The sequence below is a fragment of the Camelus dromedarius genome, chromosome 28 (genome assembly GCF_036321535.1).
Source record: "Camelus dromedarius isolate mCamDro1 chromosome 28, mCamDro1.pat, whole genome shotgun sequence".
NCBI classification, from domain to species: Eukaryota; Metazoa; Chordata; class Mammalia; order Artiodactyla; family Camelidae; genus Camelus; species Camelus dromedarius.
Genome location: NC_087463.1, coordinates 18,367,606 through 18,391,388, shown reverse-complemented (window position 1 = coordinate 18,391,388; position 23,783 = coordinate 18,367,606). Strand labels below are relative to the sequence as shown.

General features: G+C 39.3%; 1 protein-coding gene across 4 annotated transcripts; it reads right to left on the bottom strand.

The window, feature by feature from the left end:
* Positions 1 to 1,506: 1,506 nt before the first annotated feature.
* SERPINB13 (serpin family B member 13) lies at positions 1,507 to 12,642 on the bottom strand. Of its 4 annotated transcripts, XM_064480289.1 has the most exons (8): positions 12,478 to 12,642; positions 11,916 to 11,972; positions 11,180 to 11,182; positions 6,769 to 6,897; positions 6,286 to 6,403; positions 4,756 to 4,898; positions 3,748 to 3,903; positions 1,507 to 1,911 (listed from the first exon to the last, which is right to left on the bottom strand). In XM_064480289.1, the coding sequence occupies exons 1-8, from the start codon at positions 12,640 to 12,642 to the stop codon at positions 1,507 to 1,509; spliced, it is 1,176 nt and encodes a 391-aa protein (XP_064336359.1). The 4 variants fall into 4 exon arrangements, with proteins under 4 accessions (XP_064336359.1, XP_064336358.1, XP_031297649.2 ...); XM_064480288.1 differs by lacking the exon at positions 11,180 to 11,182 and having other exon boundaries at positions 6,769 to 6,917; positions 11,906 to 11,972; XM_031441789.2 differs by lacking the exon at positions 11,180 to 11,182.
* Positions 12,643 to 23,783: the final 11,141 nt, after the last annotated feature.

Genomic DNA, 23,783 nt, shown 5'->3' with positions numbered 1-23,783 from the left:
GCAATCCATACATCTGACAGAGAAATTTATTCAGAATATATTAAAAATAATTACATGCAAATAATAAGAAAATCAATCTAATAAAAATGGCCAAAAGATCTGAACAGACACTTCACAAAAGAAGATACACGTCGGGTCAATATGCATGTGAAAAGATGCTCTGTATCATTAGTCATAAGGGAAAGGCACAAATTAAAACCACCTCCCACCCACTATAATGGCTATAATGAAGAAGACTGGCACACCACCCACTGGTGAGTATGCAGAGCAACTGGAATGTTCATTCATTGCTGTAGGAATGGAAAATGCTGCAACCACTTTGGAGAACATTTTGGCAGTTTCTTATAAACTTAAACACGTACTTACCATATGACCCAGCAATTTCACTCCTAGGTGTCTACCCAAGAGAAATGAAAGCATAGCTCACACAAAGACTTACGTGCACAAATGTGCGTAGGTAGCATTGTGTATAGTTGCCAAACACTGGAAGCAACACAAATGTCCATTAGTGGGTAAATGGATAAACAAAGTGTGGTTTATCCATCTGATGGAGTACTGTTTGCCAACAGAAAGTAATGAACTACGGATATCTCCACTACTTTGATGAATCTCAAAAACATAGTGCTGAGCAGAAGCATCTGGACACAAAAGAGGACATACTCTATGAATCCATTTGAATGAAACTCTAGACATGACAAATCTATCCTGTAGAGATGTAAGGCAATCAGCAGTTGCCTGGACTGGGGGTGTATAGGGACAGTTGACTAGGAACCAGAACAAGGGAACCACGGAGGGTGAAGCAAATGTTCCATAGCTTGGACGTGACGGTGCTTTCACAGATGTACACGTTTATCATAACTCATCACCTTCTGGGCTTAAAAGGAATGCATTTTATTTTATGATCACATTTATGTCACAACATCAAAACACTTATGCAACTGACAATGGATAATCTGTTAGAACAGAGGGTGACGATATGGGAATCCTCTCTGCCTGCTGTATTGTTTCATTTCGTTCTGGCTTTTGAGTTTTGATTTACATTTTGCTAGTGAGTTTCTCTTCCCTGTATTCAGTTTGCCACTTTATTTGCTGAGAAAGAAAAAAGAAACACATGAATTGAGTAATTTTTGTTTTATTTTACTTCTGCATTAAAATATACCAAAATACTAGGATTGGTGGGAGTCTCCAAATCACTAGTCCATAGACTTTATTGAGGAGATTTTCTCTCCATTAGTGCACAGAACTACAAGACATTGATTTACTTTCAGAAGAAATCAATGGAAGATTATTAAGGAGTCTTGACTTACTATAGGCATCGCACAACCAAAGGACACTTCAGTCTCAAGGAAAAGTATAAACACACACACACTATTACAGTCATTAAATCATCAATTTTTGATGGTAAGATTGAAATGCAAGTAAAACAAATTTTAAAAGAATGGGCCATTTCCATAATCATATTAATACTTCAGCACTGGTGATGGTTGTTTTCTGCCAGCGACTGTCCTAAGGAGAAGAAAATCGGCCAAAAAAGAGGACACTGTCAGCCTCATTGTGCCTGATGAAGAACAGGAAAGGGTGATTGCAGTGAAATTTTTCATAATCTGGGGCTGAGGTCATGGCAAAGCTTATGCCAGTGGCAGCTGCCGCCTCTGTGCCTTCCTCGCTGACCTCCACAAAGGACCTGTGCAGGAACTTCTGGGCATGCAGCCCGGAGGGTGAGGACATCCCCGAAGAGTCGGCTTGCTGCTCATTGAAGGCGTCTGCCATCCCCACGGCTGCCAGGACAGCCTCCATGTCATAACTATCCTCCACTTCAAACCGGGGCAAGTGCAAGTTTACGGTCCTTTCTTCCATATGCCCTGGGCTAGTCCACTCAATTAATTCACTGGGAGTTATTTTATCTATAATCTATGAAGAAAAAAAGGAGAGAAGAATGGCATGATTATCAATAAAAATTTGAAACAGTGTACGACTGATTCAAACCAGTCAAAAATTACTAATTTTAGTAACAAATGAAAGTAGAAATTTCATTTCACTCAACTCCTATCTTTACATAGAGTACTTGCTTCCTATTTCTCTACTTAATTTACCTGTGTATGTATGAAAACTCTATAGCATTAAATGAAGTTTTAAAGGTGAGAAATAAGTCATTTCTTATTCTATCAAGCTAATGTGTATATATATATATAATTTCTTTTTTTTTTTGCTGTTCCCCTCTAGTCTTTGTCTACATATATAATATACAAATTACATATGATAAATATATTATTATAAGGAATATAATTTATATTATATGATATATTTATATAGTTGCAATCACATCAAAAAATCTTTTTTATTTTTGCAACGTAGAGTTTTCCACACCACTGCATATCTCTCCTAAATATCTTCAAACTGGCAGATATTTCCATCAAGTTGTTAAAAATTCCATCTACTATTCATCCTTTCATTCACTTTACAATCCTCTAATATTGAGAATTATGATATATACAATACTAATAATAAAATTTCAAGCTACATATCTTGTGTATTTAATGCAGAAATTAGTGATTTGACTCAAAAAAGTAACTTTCTTTTCTTGAATTATTTCCCTAGGGAAGTCAGATTATGGATACTCTTAAAGCATTCATACATACTGCCATTTTGCTATCCCAAAATATTTCCCAATATATAATGCTACTAGAGACATTTCACAGAAACAGAATAGCAACCAGTGTCACAATAAAGCAGCATCTATCGTTTATTGAGTGCTTTCCATGAACTGGATCCATTCTAGGAACTATTTTTTTCCATGTCCTAGATCCATTCCAGGAGACAGAATAGGTCCAGGACATGGAAAGCACTTAATAAACAACAGATGCTATATTATTATAATACTGGATGCTGCTCTACATGTATACACACACACACATATGTGTGTGTGTGTGTAACAACACTACACATTAAGAACTATGGAACCTGTTTTATAAATGAGAAAATATTGAAGTTCAAGGAAGTTAAGAAGCTTCAAAGGGCAGAAAACTACTAAACAGAGGAACCGGGATTTGAAACAAAGCCTTTCTGTTTTTGAAAATACAGGCTACCAGCCACATTAATTTTTTTAACTGCACAGTGTGTGGGACTAAACCAAGGGGTTCACGACTAAGGGTCCTATGGACTTTTAGTGATTGTTATTAGTCAATGTAGGCTTATTTTTTGGTTTAAAAAAAAAGTACCACTCTGGTAAGTAATGTTGATCATGGGGGAGGTTAGGCAAGTGTCGGGGCAGAAAGTGTATGGGAAATCCCTGTACTTTCCTCTCAATTTGCTATAAACCTAAAACTTCTCTTTAAAATGTCTTTAAAAAAATTAAAGGTCTGAAAAGGAAATTCAGAAGGTCCAATAGCCTACTGAATAGAATGCAAAATTCGCTGTCTATGTCCATGTGTGATTTTTTTTCCCTGGGAAAGAGGTCGACAGAGATTAACCACTTCTCAGAATGGTGGGTGATCTTTAGAACTCCCAAATGACCTTAAATATTCATGTTAGCTCATCCCCAGATATTTTAGTATTGTTGTTCTCGATAAACCTGATCCCATTCAGTGTTCCTCTTTAGATACACCTGTACCTGTGGCACAGAGGGAGAAATAGCTCTGTTTCATCAGCTCCAGATCAGAAGCCCTATTTCCAGGCTCACCTACAAACAAGCTTTGGGATGCAAGCCTCAGGAAATGAAAGCAGGAGTGGGGAGATGTAAGGTTTTACCTTCTCCAGACCATCTATGTCATCGGGCAGCAACACGAACATACTTAGGTCATTGTTTTTATATGGAATCCCCAGAATTTTGGCTTGCAAGTCCTCCAGGATCATGAAGCTGAAGGACTGGTGCTGTGTCATCATCAGCACAGATTTGCTTGTGCTCTGCAACGAATCAACAGAGCGCAGGGTCAAAAGAGGTACAAGACCACCAACCGGGCTCACCAAAGTAATAAGTTCAACTGAAAATCATGCTGAACGAGACATGGAAACAACCTAAATGTCCATCAATTGATGACTGAATAAGTTGATACATACATATAAATATATGAATATATGATAGAATATTACTCAGCCATAAATAAGAATAAAATAAAGCAACATGGATGGACCTGGAGATCATCGTTCTAAGTGAAGTAAGCCAAAAAGAGAAAGAAAAATACTATATGATATCACTTATATGTGGAATCTTAAAAAAAAAAAAAGACACAAATGTACTTATTTACAAAATAGGAATAGACTCACAGACATAGAAAGCAAACTTACAGTTACCGGAGGGAAAGAGGTAGGAAAGAATAAATTAGTTCAAGATTTGCAGATACTAACTACTATATATAAAATAAACAAGTCTATACTGTGTAAGTAACTATATTCAATGTCTTATAATAACCTACAATGAAAAAAAATTGAAAATGTAATATATGTATATATATGTATGACTGAAACATGATGCTATACACCAGAAATTGATACAACATTGTAAAAATTTTTTTTAATTTTTTTAGGTTTCAAAATTAAATTTTAAAAAAGAAATTTAAAAAAAATTTAAAAGAAAATCAACTAAAAATTAACTTGAAAAAGAAAATTAAAAAATTAAATTAAAAAAAGAAAGTCCTGCTAAAGATCAGAGCCTCAGACCTGGCATTTTGCTGTCTACCATGTACATTTGCTCAAACACGACTTCAGGTTTTACATTCTATGTGTCAGCATATCACATAAATTAATGAAGGACCATACCTTATTCAGCCAAAATTCCTCCTCCTGGGTATTTTCTTTTGCAAACTCTCTGTCCCACTGCCCTTTAAAATAAATTACATTCACCACCACCAGCTTGGTGGAGGAGCTCAAAGAGCCACTTGCAAACAGGTCCTTGATTTTTTCTGCAAACAAAAAACAGCAACAAAATTGGCCCATCTTCAAAGTTACAAGTGCTACGCATGGTAGATATGACATCGATGAACTTGACAGATCAGTCAAATCTCAGCCGGGTCAGCACCTGAAGGCCTTGCCTACAAAGGGTTCACTGGCAGAATCATAGGGAGGCTCTCCCTTTGCCATTGCCAATTTATCCCCCCTGGATAAACTGAGGTGTGATGGTTAAGGGTTCAGGCTCTGGAATCAGACTGCCTCTGCTAGGATCCAGCTTTGCCTCTTATCAGCTGAGGAACCTTAGACAAGTTACCTAAGCTCTCTGTGCCTCAGTTTCCACACCTGTAAAACAGGAATAAACCCTGCCTCATAGAGTTGCTGAAAGGGGTAAATGATTTAATATGTAGAAAAGCACTTAGAATATTATCTGGCTTCTAAGAAGCACTAAGGGTCAGCTATCCTTATTTTTACCCATTCAATATAGTTACCACCCAAGATTTAGAGATTTCTTATTTTATTGCAAAAGGGGCTGATGTTTTCACCTCTGGGTTTAGACCATCCCACACTGAATTCCAAAGAATACTACCTTCAACCAACCCTTTGATAAAGCTTCTCTTTCCCTGCTTTTTAAATTTTCATCTCCTTTGGACTAAGTGTGAAGAAAAAAATACGTTCTGAAGTAGCAGGTGTCTCCCCGAAAACTGGAATTTTTAAAATGTGTTCTGAAAAGTTACCACTGAAGCATCAGCCTTGCTCTCCAAAGCATATTTCCTGTTACCCTGCCTCTGTGGGATTTCCCGTGTGATTGGCTCATGCTAGGCGAGGGGGAGGGGGAGGATGGAGTGCGGGCTTCGTCCAGTTCTCTGCTGTGTTTGAGGCTCAGCGTTGCTACCACCCCTACATGATGTTAAGGTGAGCAAGCAGCCCTGGCTGCAGGTGGCAAAGGCAGGTCCTGATGGGAGAGCTTAAGGTTTCCCACTTGACGAAGAGAAAGGAAACCCTCTATGACATTTTTACTTATGGATCCAGACTCGGAAGGAAAGGCTCGCACATAAAAGATGTGAACCCAAGACAGACACGAGCCCAAATTCAGGAGCCCCAAATTTACTGCGATCCACAGCTATGTGCAAATAACTCTCCGCTAAGTATTTCCATGAAGTTGGCTTCCTGTGGTCTCTTGCCTGATTCCCTTGGATCTCCCTGCATTTGCTGAGACCTTTCCCCTCTCTGCAGTGTCTTCTCCAATTCCTCATATCCAGCCCTGCCCCTCCAACATGAAAAACCCATCTCAAATTCCCTCCCACAGCTTGTGCCCCCTGTCATCCCATGCAGGGCCCAGCACAAGGCTTCATGCACAGTGAGAATGTTTTTATGATGAACGATGCATCCATACTCTACCATGTGTTTGGCTTTCAACCCAGGAATTAATCTTCTTTCGACTTTCATCTGCTGCATTTAAAAAATCTACAGGTTCCAGAGAAGCATGGTAATATTTTTCAACATAATCCAAGTATTTCTTTAGGAAAAACAGGGAAGGAATAGAAATAGCTTTAAAATTCAATTTATCCATTGCCAACATTGCTAAATAAATTTATCTGTACATCAAGATAATCAACGTGAAAAGCAGAGACCTGGGTGAATCACTTAGGACTTCCATGCACATTTTTATGCAGGTGTAATAGGGCAATTAAGGCAAAAATTAGATTTAGACTCAGGATTAAAAAGAAGCTCCTAAAGGGCCCAGGTGTCTGGAGGACAGGCAGCAGGGCACACCAGTGACGTGGGCTGAGCCAGGCAGTCAACCTAGGCAGCTTGCCTCCAGGACCGCAGTCTTTACAGGGTCACTAGGCCATTCATGAACACCACTCAAGCAAAACTTACTTGAAGGAAGAGGTATGTCTTTTCTCCAAACAGCCTGTTGGCTACCTTCAGTTCATAATCATTAGTGAGCTTGCTTATCTCATTCAAAAACCTTTGGAACTGGTGATGTATCTCTTCTGTCTTCTCTATCTTCAAAATCAAAACAAAAGCTCAATGAGTTATCTGGGCAAAAAGAAGCCTGGATTCACCCCCAGGAGGACAAGGCTGCTGGGTCCTTCCCTCAGTTTGGCAGCCCTAAGGGTGGCCCATGAGTTTGATGTGACCTCTGGGTGCCACTGGATGCCAGGTGACTTTTACACAAATCAGATGACAATGTAAATAACAACCAATCTCAGGTCCACGGAGAAGCCTGCTCCCCTGGCCCAACACCACAGATCCTACTTTTCTGGTTTGGGTTGCGTTTTCTAACTCAAGTGTAATTGCCCGCTCAGTGTTTCGTATGCTAGGCTTTAGCTTTCCCACAAGACTCTAAGCACCTGAGAAAGTAGATAATTTCTTGGATGATTCTTACCTACTTTAACATGTGGTAATTTGTGTTCCAGTCTGAATAAGAAAAGTAACTCCTGATGGTATAAGTAGCCATTTGTCAGAGCTACACATTGGGACGAAGTGAGATTTGTGCTTGTCTCTAGGGGGGAAAAAAACTTTTCTGGACATTTTTTGTAAACTCCATCAGTTTTCGGAATGAAGGTGGAGGAGTGAGCACCCCAGAGCAAAGCCAGCTGAGCCAGGACACCTCCATTCACCCTGGAGGCAAAGAAGAGGCATTTTAATTTTGAACTGAAAAGCGTATTCCTGGTGGTGATGGGAACAGAAAGGCCCTCTTCCTCTAGAAGGTGAAGCCTGGGAGTTTTCATTTCTTTGTTTGTTTTGTTTTCTCTCTTTATTTCACTGCTGGTAGTCCAATGCCTAGAATAGTGTCTGGCACATAAAAGACACTCCATTAATTTTTGTGAATAATTGATGAAGATTTGAAGGCATTCAAAGTGAAAATGTCAAAGTGTGCTGCTCTAACAATATATCTGAGTGCTTTGACTCCTTCTTTGCTGCTCTGAGCCTTTAAATAGCTGTGATCTCTCTGTGGCTGCTTGGGTTGACTGAGATAAGATGTGAGCAGGTGAAGATATTGAAGCATTGGGGAAAGAATGGATTGATATAAAGAGAAAGATGTAGTGGGAGTATTTCTCCAGTGGTCCAAGTATGACTGAGTTGATCTGAAAATGGGGACAGGGAAGAAGTTAAACAGCATTTCATGATAAAAATACTCAACATGCTAGGAATAGAAGGAACCAACTTCAGCACAGTAAAAGCTGTACATGAAAAGCCCACAGACAACATCACACTCAATAGTGAAAGACTAAAAGCTTTTCCTCTAAAATCAGGCAAAGATGTCCATTCTCACCTCTGCTGTTCAACCTACTCAACACAGTACTGGAAGTCCTAGCCAGAACAACTAAAGAAGAAAATGAAATAAGATAAATGCATATCAGAAAGAAAGAACTAAAATTATGTCTTTTCACAGGTGACATGACCTTATATATAGAAAATTCTAAAGATACCACCAAAAATAATGTTACAACTAGTAGATTAATTTGGCAGAGTTGCAGGATACAAAATCTACGTACAAAAATCAATTGCATCTCTATACACTAACAATGATCAATTCAAAGATAATTAAGAAAATAATCCCATTTACTATAGTGTCAAAAAGGATAAAATACTTAGACATAAACTTAACTAAGGAGGTAAAAGACTTATATATTGAAAACTACAAAAACAAATTACTAAAAGAAATCCAAGAAGATCCAAATAGATGAAAAGACCCCATGCTCATAGATTGGAAGACACAATATTGTTAAAATATTTATACTACCCTAAGTGATGTATAGATCCAATACAATTCCTATCAAAACCCCAATGGCATGTTTTGCAGAAATAGGAAAAAAAATTCTAAAATTCACATGGAATCTCAAGGGATCCTGAATAGCCAATCTGAAAAAAGAGGAACAAAGTTGAAAGCGTCACACTTCCTGATTTCAAAACACACTACAAAGCAACAGTAATCAAGATAGTGCGATGCTGGCATAAAGACAGATACGTGGACCAATGTAACAAAATAGCCAGAGAGAAGCTCTTGCTCACAGAATTTTCACCCAAATGATTTCAACAAGGCTGCCCAATGAGGAAAGGACCACCTCTTCAACCAACAGTGCTGCGTTGGATGCTTGTACCATATACAAATATTAACGCAAAATGAGCTAAATATCTACAGATAAGATAAAACTATAGAGTTCCTAGAAGAAAACAAGGAGAAAGCTTCAAGAGATTGGATTTGGTAATTATTTCTTGAGTATGATGTCAAAAATGCAGGCAACAAAAGCACAAATAGATGAACGGGACTACATCAAACCAAAAAACTTCTGCTCGTTAAAGGAAGAAATTAATAGACTGAAAAGGCAACCTACAAAATGGGAGAAAATATTTGCAAATCATATATCTGATAAGAGGTTAATGTCCAGAATATATATCACAGATTGATCCTGTTTATAACATAGATTTTTTTTAAACTCCTAACAAAATATTACCAAATCCGATTCAGTAATGTACAATTTTTTAAAATCATGACCAAGTTGATTATCCCACAAATGCAAAAATACCTTAACATTAGAAATTCTATCAATGTAATTCACTCTGTTAACAGAAAAAATCATATAATCACCAATAGATACAGAAAAAAATATGCATACGTATGTATGTATGTATGCAGGCGCGAATATGGATGACTGGGGGACTGTGAATCCGGTGGGATTTCAGGTCCCACTGAAACGGGCTTGAATACACCACTGAGAGCAATCGATATTGGTATCTTTTTGGCAAACATAATGAGGTAAGCATGCCCACACCCTACCTCCCAGGTGTACCCCACAGACTAGCGCTATCCCATAGAAATAATATGTGAGCCACAAAGGTGAGCCGCATGTATAATCTAAAATTTTCTAGTAAATACATTCCTAAAAGTGAAAAGTAACAGGTGAAATCCAGTTTAATATTTTATCAAACCAAACTAGAACATCACCACTTTAACATACAAATATAATAATTACATATTAATATATAAGTATTCTGTATTATTTCAACAAAATAACATGAAAATTAATGAGATATTTTACATCTGTGACCCAACAAAAAACATACATATAATTGGTCTATGCCTCCAGTTTCTGACACAGGGCTCCTAAATTCCCTGGAATTTCCTGGGTGACAGGGGCATATTTTGTTCCAATGAAGCAACTCTTGGTGGGCACCTGAATAGCTTTAAGACAGGAACTGGTCACCAGAAAGTCCAAACCATGATTAGAAGCTTGGAACTTTCAGCCCCATCCTCCATCCTCCAGGAAAAGGAGGGGGACTGGAGATTAAGTTAATAAGGGTCATTTTAGCACTGTTACAAACAGTAGGAAGGGAGGAGGAAAAGAAAGAAGAAAGAGAGGAAGGAAGGGAGGGAGGGAGGGAGAAGAGGACCCATTAAAAGGATAAGTGGATTAACACTGTGAAAATCGGCCCACTGGGGCTACAAGTATTCACCTTAAAATAGATGTCTTATACATGGAATTCTAGGTCAAAAATAATCAGGTTGCAAAGAATAATAACAAAAAAGAAACTACATGAAGTAACAGTGTAATGAAAAATAAACATGTGGGGAAAATGAACACCAATCCAGGATAGAGGAACTTCCTCTTTCAGGAGAGGATGGGGATGTGCTCAAGGAAAGGCCCGGGGGCATTAGCCTGCTTAGCAATGGTTTATTTCTTCCCCTGGAGGGGCAGGTTAAAGAGGATTCAGAACGGCCTTATTCAGAATTGCGGAATGCATTATCCCTTATTCCTTTTGCACATAATGTCTTAAGGCTTTATCTCCAAGTGTTTTGAGCCTGAGGCAGAATACTCAGAGTTCATGTGATAACCAGAAATGTACAGGAATGTACATCTGACCTGTCTCTGGGCAAGTCACTTTACTCATCTGTTTCCTCATCTAGTAAAAGAGAAGATCAGAGTGATGGCCTCCAATATGTGTCCCAGTCCTAACATCCTCTCATGCAGTGAATCTATTCTTCTCCATAGCTCTGTGGCTCCCAAAAACCCTGGGGGTGGACAGAGCTGCTACACAGCCCTGTTCAAAGCTGAAATTCAACCCTCATCCCAGTTACCAGGCCTCTCACCCAGGGGCGGGGCATCTGTCTGAGGGGTGCACCTTTTTCTAATTTGCACAAAGATTCGGCATGGGCTACCATTCTTGGGAGGATGGAAACAGCTGTGAGCACTGACTGAATGACTGGACCATGGAGCAGCTATCCCACCCAACTCTGTGGAGGAAGCCTGGCTCTTCATCTAGGTGACTGAGCCTCTCAGACAACCTGGCCACATTAGATGGTGCAATGAACAGCTCACATTGCTGGGTGATTTGAGTCATGATTTTATGAGGGCTTGGGAATGGGTCATGACACCTGTCAGGGCAGCCGTACCCTTCCTGGGAGCTCCGTCCATCTCTGAAAGCCTCCCCTGACTCCTTACCAGGTTGTGCAGCCTGTCCTTTGGGTGAGGAATACTACCATCCTCGAGCTGAAAGAGACCGCGGGAAGTCATTGGTCTTGTGTTAATTTTTTTTTAAATACAACATCAGCAGGGGTGGGGAGGGGAGCTTAAAATAAAAACGGAAAATAGTAATAGTATCACCTGCTACTTCCGCAGACACCACTGGGTGAGTCACCAGTGTGTTCCAGATGCTCTACTGGGTACTTCACAGAGGCCTGAAGAAGACGAATAACTTGCCCAAACTAGTATAGCTATTAAGTGACCAAGCCAGGATTTGAACCCTAATCTAACTCCAAAACCCATTCACTCTGCCATAGGGCCTTTTCCGTCTATTAGCTTTCACAGGTGTATATCACAGTGGTTAGTGTGCAGTAAGTTAAGGCCTCTTCTTCACGTTAGGAGCTTATCACTATATGGTCCTAGCCACTTCATTTGGTTGCTCTGATGTTTCTTGTTTAACAGTAAATATGAAGTATTACTTCTTCTACCCATTTCCCCAGTGATCCCACATCTACAAAGCAACCATACGGGGGGCCATAAGATACGTCTCCCCACCTCTTTTTCTTCAGTTCTGATTCTTGAGCTTTCTGTGTCTTTTTCCAAGAAAAGCATCTGGAAGAAACAAAAAATATTACGGCGGTGGTCAGAGTGGAGAAAAGCCCGCACAGAGTCAGTCAGAGGAAAGTGGATGTCTGTTAAAGAAACCTCGTGGGTATACAGGTAACATTCCTCCCCTTGCAAAGCCATGAAAAAGTCTGGGTTGCCAACATTGGTTTATTCCTTCATGAATTCATCCTTGACATCACATTTATACTCTGGCAGGGATCAGGTAACTTCGCCCAGTAGGTTCTGATCTTCTTGCTCTATCTTTAATGATGAGGTTAATGGCTTTGGACAAGGACAATCCCCTCAAAGATATTTCAAGCATCAGGAGTAGATGGCATGGCTACATGTGAGGAAGGAAAAGGACTTCAAGATAGACCTGAAGTTGCTCCAGGTCTTCATATGCTTTCTGTTTCCTGGCCCACAGGTCAAGAGGAGCACATTCTGGAGGTAACGCTGGAGGGCTGCCCCCAGAGACAAGTCTGTGCCAGGGAAGCAAGGAAGCCCATCCTACCTTCTCTAACTGGGCGGCAGTGGCTCCTCGCGTCCCCAGGAGGAGCATCCCGATGGCCGCTGAGATGCCCGCAGGGGAAAAGAAGATGTTGTCACCCCTTTTTTCACTCAGCTCTTTGAAAAGATCAAATCCAAAGCAAGTGTTTGCTGAGCCCTGCAAATCCATGCTAATTCCAGAAAGATCTAGAACAGCAAAAACAATCAAATCCAAGCCAGCACTTTTCACTTCTTTGAGCTGCTTTATGTCGTGGGAACTCTTCCTGCTTCGCTTCCTCTTCCTGCCTTGATCCAGAACTTAGGGATTTTCACCCTGGCAATGAAAGGTCACGGCTGTGGGCATCTCACCCCTGCTCCAGACCGGAGACCTGAATCATTCAGCATCACCTCGTGGTTCTGAGTTCTCGTGTCCCCGGGAGCAAGGTTAATGCCTCAAGTGGTTTTATTCTCTCTCGTTCTCTGTCAGAACCTGCCCGTATCTGCCTGCCTGCCACCTCCTCCCTGTGCTCAGCTCCCCCAGGCAGGCCCAGCCCTTGCCCTCCAATGTCCAGCTGCTGGCCTGTGACCAGGCAAGGCGCTGGCTAGGACCCCCACTGGCCTCAGGTCCAGGCAGTGTTCTCAGATCCAGCCCTAACAAGAGCAGAGCCAAATGTGTCATCCTTCTCTGATACTTTGTATTTTTCAGCTTATTCAAATTCAGTGCAGAGAGTGGCTGGATAAATTAATTCTCTTCAACCCCAGTCCCTAAATGCATGAAAACTTGACCTTGGACTGAACTTCCCTTAAAAGGGCAATGACGTATCCCTGGTCAAGGATTATTAAGTGGGGGCAAAAGAGTTTTCTTTTTCATAATTTTCTACATTGTTTCAGGCTTATACAATGAGTTCATATTACTTTTATCTCACCAAAAACTAATTTTTAAAGAGCAATTAATACTTACTAAAAATAAACAAATAGAACATAGTTTATATTTTCTTTGTCACCAGCCAAGTTACAACTAGTTAATAAAAGCTTTAAGAAAAATCCTAAAAGCAAGAATGAGATTAATGCAGAATAAAAATTTTTGAAAGCCTACCTATTCTGAGAGAGTTTTGCTGTCAACTACCGATCCCTGCTTAACATCTGCTGTTAAAACTTCCATTCCAACCCCGAGTTTCCTTGCAAGGATTTCTTGCAGGTTAGCTCAGAAACAAAATGAATTGATTTACTGCCAAACAAGATGTAGAAGATATATCGTCACGGCCACGAGGCACAGTATGAGATCAAACCACTCCGAAGCAAGTTACGCGTAATAAAAGTACTTCTTTCAAATCAACGAACAGTGGGGTTCTCAAAACACAGAATTCTTAAGTTGGAGCTGAAGGAAGAGCTTACCTGGCTTTTGGAGAGACAGGGGTGGCAGGCAATGAACCAGGAAGCGTGTGTAAAATGAGAAGCTGAGATCTTTAATTTATAGCTCTCTGTGCCTCTCCCTAGTCATTACAGTTTGCATTTCCAGTGAAACAACCTTTGGTTTCCCAATGATGATCTCCCTAATAAAACTAGCATGCAAGGTTCATGACAAAGCTGAGGATTTAATTTTCCATTTCTTTCATTCACGGCCATAAATTTAATGCACTTGAAGTTGTCAGACATTAAATGTTGTGAACTGTAGCTCAAATAGTAGAGACCTCAGATAGAGAGGAATAGGGTTTCAATTCTAACTGCTCCAAAATCCCTTAGAAATTCTTTTGGGGGCCCAAGCATAAAGAGATCTAAACTAATCAGACAACAAAATAAGACTAAAAGCGGGAGATCAACCCTGGACTAAAAGGACTAAAATGGCCAGGGAAAATGAATTACAACCCAAGAGGGGAGGAGACTCTAGGCGAGACTGAGATGAGAGGGCCTTCATCCCCAATGATACCAAGGATCCTCTGAAAAGAACTCTTTGGAGCACTGGTTCTGCACCTTGGATGCACATTAAAATCTCCTAGGAAACATGAAAAGAAAAAATCTATGGCCAAGTCCCACCTTAGAGACAACTGAGCCAGCATCTCTGGAGTGGGAACCAGGCATCAGAATTTTTATGACCTCAGGTGATTGTGAAGTGTAGCCAAGGTTGCGAACCACTGGTTTAGAGCCTTGGTGAAGCTCTGAATTAATGCACACTTTACTTACCACAGACGTACAGAGCTGTGTCCTGACAAGACCAGGCTCTGTAATAAAGTCAACTTTGCAGTTGCATTCTTTAGGGATGCCAAATGCATAGAGAAAAAAATATATATATAACAAAGCTATCTTTCTAGAAAAGAAGGAGAAAATATAGTGGGAAAAGTTTGGGCAAACAGCCAGACACACTCATCACTCTTGTTCTCAAGGATTCTGTCCATTCATTATGAAATCTCTTCCTTTAATTCATTTACCAAACATTTGTAGAGAGTCGACTATGTACCAGACACTGGGCTAAGTGCAAATAATTGATAAATATCCAACAAGCTCACTGATTTCAGGAAAACAATGCTATTTTAAAAAAAAACTCATTAGGAAATCACAACTCCAAATTCCGGTTTTTCCTGCCAACCCTGGGCCATTCCCGCTGGCTTTACTTGTTCACTAACAGAAACAAAGCTAGGATTATTCTCAGCTCTGGTCTTTGGTAAAGGGTGTGAAGATTTGTCATCATTGCCAGGGAGCAAATCCTAGAAGGTCATCTTAGCTCTTCTCTCTCGCCTGTCTGTCTAAAGAAGCCGCTGAGTAATGCACTTCTAAAGGTGTGGGTGATGTACGTATGAATCTCAATATTCACAATTTGCTTTTTGGGTTTTGTTTTTTTGTTTTGGGGTTTTTGGGTTTTTTTTTTTGGATATTCTGATGATAGCTCTTTAAGTAAACTCCAAGCAGTATTTAATTAGCTTGCTTTCTATTGCCGCTGAGTAATATGCAAATTGAGTAAGGTTTAGAAAGAATTAACAGTTATGGAGGTAATCCTGGATGCTAATGAAATGAAAATGTTAGGTTTTTTTAAATGGTACAAAATCTTTGAGTTGGCGATAATGCTTTATGTTTTTGTCTGTCAATCGTTTCTGTCTTCTAATTCCTTTCTCTGTGACCCTCACCTCCCTGTTCTGTCGCCCAGCTATTTCCATAAGCCCTCTGCTTTTTTCCTAAAGCATCTTTTCTACCACCCCACTGTCACAGGGTAGCCTGGCTTTCCCCTGAAGACCAGCACATCCCACAAAGTCGCCACATGGGGACAAACACTCACATCTTGGGATCAGGAAACAAGGTCCTCATGCCTTGTCTCCCTCCCTACTCTTGCTTCTTTCAGTTCTGTCTCCTTCAATCACCTTCAGAGTTTCCTTTGGAAATTATCTTGTCTCGCTGTGTCACCCTTTCCCCAACCAGAGGCCCCCCCAGTATTTGTCACATGGTCTTGCTGACCCCCCTCAACTGCCACCACCCCTCCCAGTGTCTTCACTTCCGTGTGGGAGGCATCGCTCCCTCCCTGACCCTCACCTGCCCTCTCCTCTCACAGCCCACACCCGTGGTCATACTTCGGGTGGTAGCATCACCAGGAGCTGCTCCTGCTGCAAACTGCTGACCTCTGTAATTCCTCCCTCTGGTTACAGAGCTCATTCCTGTTCTCTAATTTTCAGCGTCATCACCAATGTCATCACACCTCCAATCATCAGACCCTTCCCCATTCTTCTCTTTTGTCAGTCTCTTCCTTCCTCTGCCAAAACTATCCCAATGGTAGAAACCACGTTGATGATTAGAAAATATGATGATGGTTTCTGTGCTTAGGAGTGAGGAAAGGAAGTAGTTAAGCCTGTAACCTGAGTACCCAATGGGCTCCCCACCCCATCCCAAGTTGTGGCACAACCTCTCCATGTCTTTTACTGATACCAGCCCCTAAGATTATCCTCCTCTGTCGCAATGTTGTAATAGATGCTGCTTGGGTCCCAACCAGATTCCCTTCTCCAGTCAGTGCTCTGATCTCACAGTTGCTGTTTTGGCTGATAATTCACAGCTGCCCTTTCTTGGTGGAATGACTCCCAGTTAAACGGAAGCCACAGGCCTGGGAAGCTATGCAGCACCCCACCGCCAGCTAAGCCACACTTCAGGTGTGACTCATGGGCATGAGGCTATAAAAGGACAGGATAGGCCCCTTGCGTCAAAATAAGGTCAGTTTTGTCGTGCAGCTTGTCCTCCAGAGCTCCCCTATGGGTTCACACTGAAGCCAGTCATGAGCGGAACCCACACGATTGGTGAATGGTTCCCTTACCCTGTCCCGCTTCTCTCAAAGAAGCACTCGCCTTTCCTGCCCCCCAAAGTTCCCCGAATGAGAATCCCTGTCTCCAGCTCTGCCTTGAGGGTTAGCTGACCTAAGACAAAGACGTTTTCATATCTAGCTCAGCCCTCTCATTGTTTTTGCTTTCCAAAACTTCCTTGGCAATTCTGGCATGCATTTTCCTTTGGATAGATTCTGAAGCAGTTTAGCGAGGCCTATGAAAACTCTTCCGAGGATTTGGATGGGGACCCATCACCACTGACACATGAACATAGGGAACATCGGCATCTCTACCCATTGAGCAAGGAGCATGCTCATCTTACGTGTCCCTCAATGGAGTTTCCAGATAGAAAGAAATGGAGAGAGAGAGAGAGAGAACCCCTTGTCTATTTGTAATCAAAAAACAAAACCAGTGTGCCCACTACCACTCCTTCCATTCAAAACTGAACCAAAGATCCCAGCAAGTGCAATAAGGTAATTGACTGATTCACTAGTTAATTAATTAAAAGTTTCAAGACTCAAAACGAAAAAATAAAATCATCATTCACAAAAGAATCAACATGTCCATTAGAAGAATTAAAAAGTGAGTTTAGCAAGATTGCTGAATGCAAGGTCAATGTAAAAAATCAAATGTTTTTCATATACTAGTAGCATACAGTGAGAAAATGAAAATTTCTTAAATGTATGACTTAAAAGGATATCAAAAAGCATCATGTACCTATTAAAAATCAAAGATGTACAAGGCTGTATCTAGAAAAAGTTTGAACATAATAAAGAAACATTAAGAAGATCTAAGCAAACAGAGGGATATATTCTACTTGTGGAAAGATATATGTACTTGTTTGGAAGACTTGAAACTTTAAAGATGTCAATTCTCTCACAACTGATCACCACTATCGCAAATGAAATCCCAAGAGGTTTTCTTTTTCAAAAAAAAAATTGATCAGCTGATTCCAAATTCACATGAAATGAGAGAGAGCCAAGAACAGACAAAATGCTCTTGAAGGAAGAGGAGGTGAGACCTGTTCTATCGATGGCAAGGCTTGTCATTAAATACTTAAGTGTGGGTAGGCCAGAACGAAGGCCCAGAAAAGTGTCTATACTTACGTGCACACTTGACTTCTTTAAAAAGCGTTACTGTAGAGCAGTGGGTGGAGAGTGGTGTTTTCTATAAATGATGCTGATTTAGTTGGATAATCATATGGGGTAAAAATAAGTTTTTTAACTGCTGCCTTGACACCATGTACAAAATATCCATTTGAAATGAATTGCAGAGCTATGTGAAACACAACAAAAGTGATAACATTAATAGTAAAGATTAACAAATTGGCTACATAAAACTTTTGAAGTTTCATTAATCGAAAAACATTATTAAGTATATACATTCTCTCTGACCAGCAATTCCACCTCAGGTGTACACTCAACAGGTATGTGTGTTCTCAGGCACCAGGAGGCGTGTATAACTGTTGGCCATATAGATAAATTTTGGGACATTCACACGATGACATACCGCACAGCACTGGCGATGAATGAAATAAAGCTGCAGACAACAAAATGGATGGATTTCACAAACAATATTGAACAAGAAAAGCCAAATGCAAAAGGCATACTCTGATTCTATATAAAGTTCCAAAGTAGGCAAAACTAAACTGCGGTGCTACAAGTCAGCATATGAGTTATATTTTACAGAGGATGACGGAAGTCATCATCAGAAAAAGACACAAGGTGGGGCTGAGTGATGATACCGTTTTATTTCTTTATCTGAGTGGTGGTTTAATGGAGAGTCACTTTTGTAATAATTTGTTGAGCTATCTACTTACATAAAATATTAAAAATAATACTCCATATTTGTGTTATTCATCACAAAAGGACATTTTTGGTTAAATTTACTCATGGATATTTCATAGTTTTGATATGCTTGTGAATAAGGTCTTTGGTTTTTTCCATTTATTCATTTATTCAACACATATTTTTGAGCATCTTCTCTGTGACAGATACTGATTTAGAAATTGAAGTATGTCAGTGAATAAAACATAAAAGATCTCATCTACCATTAAATTCACATTCTGTTAGAGAGATATACACTATAAATAAACAAGTAAAAGAAAATCCCAAATACTGAGTTTTTTTGAATTAAATAAAACATTTAACTTGCCAATAGCTATTATTGGCTTTTTTAAAAGCTTTTAAAAAAAAATGTTGGCTATCTAGTGACATCTTTAAGATCTTTCTTATTAAGTAAATTGTCAGCTCATTAATTCCCTTAGATTTTCCATAAAAATTATCATAAAGTCTCTGAGTAATGGCTTGGTCTCTTTTTACCAATATTTGGTCCACTGGTGGAAACAGTTCCTCAGTATAATGTCAAATCTGTGCACATAAGTCAGGTCAACAAGCATAGCAATTAGGCACCATTTATTTTAAAACCGGTGCTTAACCAACAGTAGAGGGCACTCTTGAGCCAAAAAAACAGTGATGAAACTAAATTGCCTTCACCTGTCATTTTTAGTCCAAAACGCCTATACATTTCAATGTGAACAGAAAAAGGTGCTCAACAGATATACAAAACTACTAGAAAAATAAAAGAGTGAAAAATCAAAACTTTTCAGCTGATGAAAATATTCTCCAAGAAATCAACCGTGACGACAAAAAAAAAAGCCAGAGCATAAAACTACCTTGTGAAATAAAAATCATTTGAAGAGCAACCATGAATATGAAGGACGCTACAAATCGTCATTTCAAAAACTCAGAATACGAATCAACAGCAATGACAAAAAGAAAGAAGTTGTGAGGTCTGCCCGAATCCAAGAAAGTATGCAAATCACAAAATCATCTCAGTAATTAGATGAGTAGCAAGCTGCCTAGAGGAGAAAGCACAACAAGGGACAGAGAAGGGAGAAATAAAAGTAGCCTAGAGCAGGGAAACAAAGTAAAGAAAGGCGTAAAAGGGGCAGAGAGATTGGGATAGAAATAGAAGACAAGCAGGTCTAAAATACGTATGGTCTCTGATAAATTTATTGTGATATTTTAACACTTTCCCCCTTTTATTTTCCGTAATTGTATTTTAAAGATTCAGTCTGTATATTGAATCAGTCTGCCGAGAATCCATGTATAATATTTGAACTAATACCGTTCTTATAACAGGTACATTTTCAAGTTTGACTCCATTATGCACAGTTTGAGATAAATAAATTTTTGAAATATGGACACTGAAATAAAATATGTATGGTCTCTGAAACACAAAGTTAAAACAGTGGAGTAGAAATCATATTTAAAACTATAATCCAAGAAAGCATTCCAGAAGTAAAATAAATCCTGAATCTATATACTGAGAGGGCCTGCAATGTACCTGGGAACATTCAGCTTACGAAAATTATAAAAGAAAAAAATCTTTAGTTTGAGGGTTGGGTTTTTGAGGGGTTTGGGCCAAGGAAAAAATAGATAGAATAAGCAATGTCAAAGAGAAATGACAGATTGAGAAAAGGTTTTAACCAATGCTAACATGAAGGGTTAATTGTCCTAACACATAAAGAGCTCTTAAACATTAATGGAAAAAACCTACATAAATACGGTTCCAAAAAATATGAAAAGCTATCACGCCAGAAAAGATAAACAAAATGACTTAACATAGGGTAACCTGCTCAAGTTCACTCAGAACAAGAGAGACCCAAATTAAATCTATATACCATTTCTTATCTATCAGTGGGGCAAAAATCCAAAAGTTTTACAGCATTCTGTTGGCATGTTTGTAAGGAACCAGGCACCTACATACATTGCTAATGAGTGTGCTACGGTGTAGCCCTTATAATATGAATTCAGCAACAGCTAACAAAATTACATTTAAAAATTTTTTGCCAATAAAATATTGCAACCTTTATTTAAAATAAAATTACTGCACTTTGTCTTAGTGAGTCTGCTCCTAGCAATTTAAAGATAAACCTCCCCAAACACAAAATAACATATGTCCCTTTTCATCCTAGATTGTTTGTTAATGCTTTTATTCTTTTTTTTATCATACCTCCAATTCTTTTTTTTTTTAAGGGTTTGTCTTCCATTTTGAAAAAATTCTGCCTTTCTTTAATCATTTTTATCTTTATTTGGCTTTGTGAAGTATGTTGTTCTTTTTTCAAACTTCTGGGGAAAAAATTTAAAAGTGTTGTCATGGTTTCTTGTTCTCTAATAACTGTATTCGAAGTTTTAAATTTTCCTCTGAGGAGTAAGTTTTTCTATTTGAATTATTGGTATCTAGAAAAGATGTGTCAAAGTTCTTTATTATTTTTGTAGATTTTTCACTTTCTTCTTTTATGTGTACCTCCTTATATTTAGAAATTATGCTGTTGACAGTATTTTTTATTTTTGATGGATGGCTTCGTTTATGGAAGTGGAATTTATCTTTGTCCCTATTACTGTTTTGGACTTTGATTAGATGTTTTTATCTGGTGGTTGTAATTCTCAGTCCCCTCCTGTTAGTATTTCTCTGATATCTCTTTTTCTCTGCCATTATTTTAATCTTCCTAATGTTATTGTTGCCTCTTATATATAGTCTATGAATAAATCTTTGTTTTTTTAATTCAGTCTGTCTTTCGACTGTCCCGTTTAATTCGTCCACATTTCCTGGGACTAATCATATTTGGACTTCAGTGCCATTTTGTTTTAAGTTTTGTACACACCATGCTTTCTTATTTTACTTCTTTTTTGCATTTCTTTGAATTAACCGTGAGTTTTTCATTCTTTTTTCTGCTAATGCTTTGCCGATTAAGCAGCCTATCTCAGTTCTTCAGCTGGTGATCCTTAGGTTTAATGCAAATATTGAACGTAGTTTTCTACTAATATGTAGGGATGATCTACTTTTTCATCCCCTGAAATACAAGAGGAGGGTTTATTTCCCTCTAATTCCCTCCTCACTCCTTACCCCACCGTCTCCCACCTCTCATGTTGAGATCATCTGAATCTTAATTTTTTTAATTACAAATTCTAACTTAGACTTCAATCATGTCTTGCTCTTTTTTGTGTTTGGGGTCCCGCTTACTTATACCTCACATTTCCTTCAGTAATTCATCTTCTAAATTTCTTTGGAGTGGAACGTCTGGACATCCTTTTGGGTTAAAGTTTGCAGGTAGTAAACTTGGGGTCCTTCCTCACGCCTTTGCATCATGTTTGAATAACATTTTGTACGGGCACACATTTCAGTTTCATGATTGTTTTTTTCTCTCAGCACTTCAAATTATTGCTCTGTGTCTTCTCCCAGAGCCAAAGAGAAACCTGAACTCAATCTGATTCTCATCCCATTTTATGAACTGTATTTCTCCTAACCCACAAAGCTTCTAGAATACTGTCTCTTTTCCTTGAACTTCTGTAATGGTGCCACAGCGTGGAAGCTCTCAATGGGCCCTTCCAATCTGCGTGGCATTTTTCTAATTCTGTACATTTCCTTTTCTGATAAATTTGACTACTTCTCCCCTCAGTTCTCTGTTCCTGAAATGTTCATGGATGAATGTTGAAACTTTCTTCAAAATACCTTGCAGAGCTCTTCACGTAATAAAGTTCTTTCTGTCTTTGTACTCTAGGTTTTGTAGAATTTCACAGTTCAAATCTTCCAGATGGCTTTCCTGCTGTGTTCCTTCTGGTACTCAGTCAACTTACTGACCTTTTGTAATAACTGTGTGAATATCTGAATAATTCCCTATTCTTATTTTATGTTTTTTAATGTCTCTTGTTAGACCTCTTAACTCTGTTGAGGTTGATTTCTTTCTTCAAGTGACCATTTCCTTCAACCATTTGGTGATCTAGGTTATATGCTTATCTCTGTGTTCAAGACTTCTCCCCAGACTAACTACAAATGCTGTTTGGTGGCTGTTGCAACCTGCTTTGGCAACTTGAGAGTCAGAGGGGCTGCATCTGCTTCCAGGCAAGGGTTCCCCTCTTTGATGTTGGCAGTCACCGGTGGGGGCACTGGGACGCCTCTACACCCAGACACACTTACTGCTCCAGCCTGCCGCTCAAATCTATTTAAATTCTGCTATTGCATTTTTAGCTCCCAGCAGTCCTCTTATATTTCATTCAGGTCTTTCATGTCCTACCACAGTTTATCTTCATGGATTTCAGCTCCAATTCCATAATGCCTTCTCAAATCCTATTGATCATGCCAAAATGTTGTCTAAACTCCTCTTCTGGTTCTTGCCATAAATCACTGTCATCTCACAGCGTTATATAGTCCTTCCTTATTCAACACTACTTTTTTCCCATAATCTTACAGTTTTTTCTCACTTATTTAACCAGGGACATGGGTTGGCTTGTTTAGAACCTACGTCTGTCAACAAAGGGTGTGTGGGTTTCCATCAACCCTGCTGTCATGCATTTGATTGCTTCTTAAATGCTCTTCACCCACCTTGGGCTGAAATCTTGCTTGATGCACATTCTGAATAACATTATTTAGAAGGGAATTGGTGTACTAAAATATGAGAACTTTTAACTTAAATATTAAGAATAGAGAACACTTTGGTAAGAGGTGTGTGCATGTGGGGATAAACTTTGTTATTTTTATTGAGAAAAAAGGAAAGAATGAGACAGTGGATTTGGGAAAATGAAAATAGCCCATGAGTAATGTGGATGAAGAACACGTCCGAAGTTGGCATTCAACCATGGAGCAAAGAAGTCCACTGAGACAATCGCACAGCTTCCTCACCCTGTCGCCCTAGTTATGGGCCCTGCACCACCGGTTAATGGTATTGTAATTTTTAAAATGGCACACATACAAAAGAAGTGAACAGCAGCCAGGGAAGGAGCAATACATGTTCTGGCTTGCCCCGGCTCAAAAAATATAAAAAATAGAAAAAACTGGTGTGGAGCAGAGTTTGAGGTGCAAATTTACATTAGATAACATCTGAAATCCTAAGGGGGACTTGGGTTGAAATAAAATAGAACACACAGAGCCTGTGAACTACAGGTTACTAGGGAGCCTGTTGGGCACCACACATCCATGGTTCTCCTACCAGAATAGTTATAGTTGACATAATTGAATCAATTGTTTTCTAATC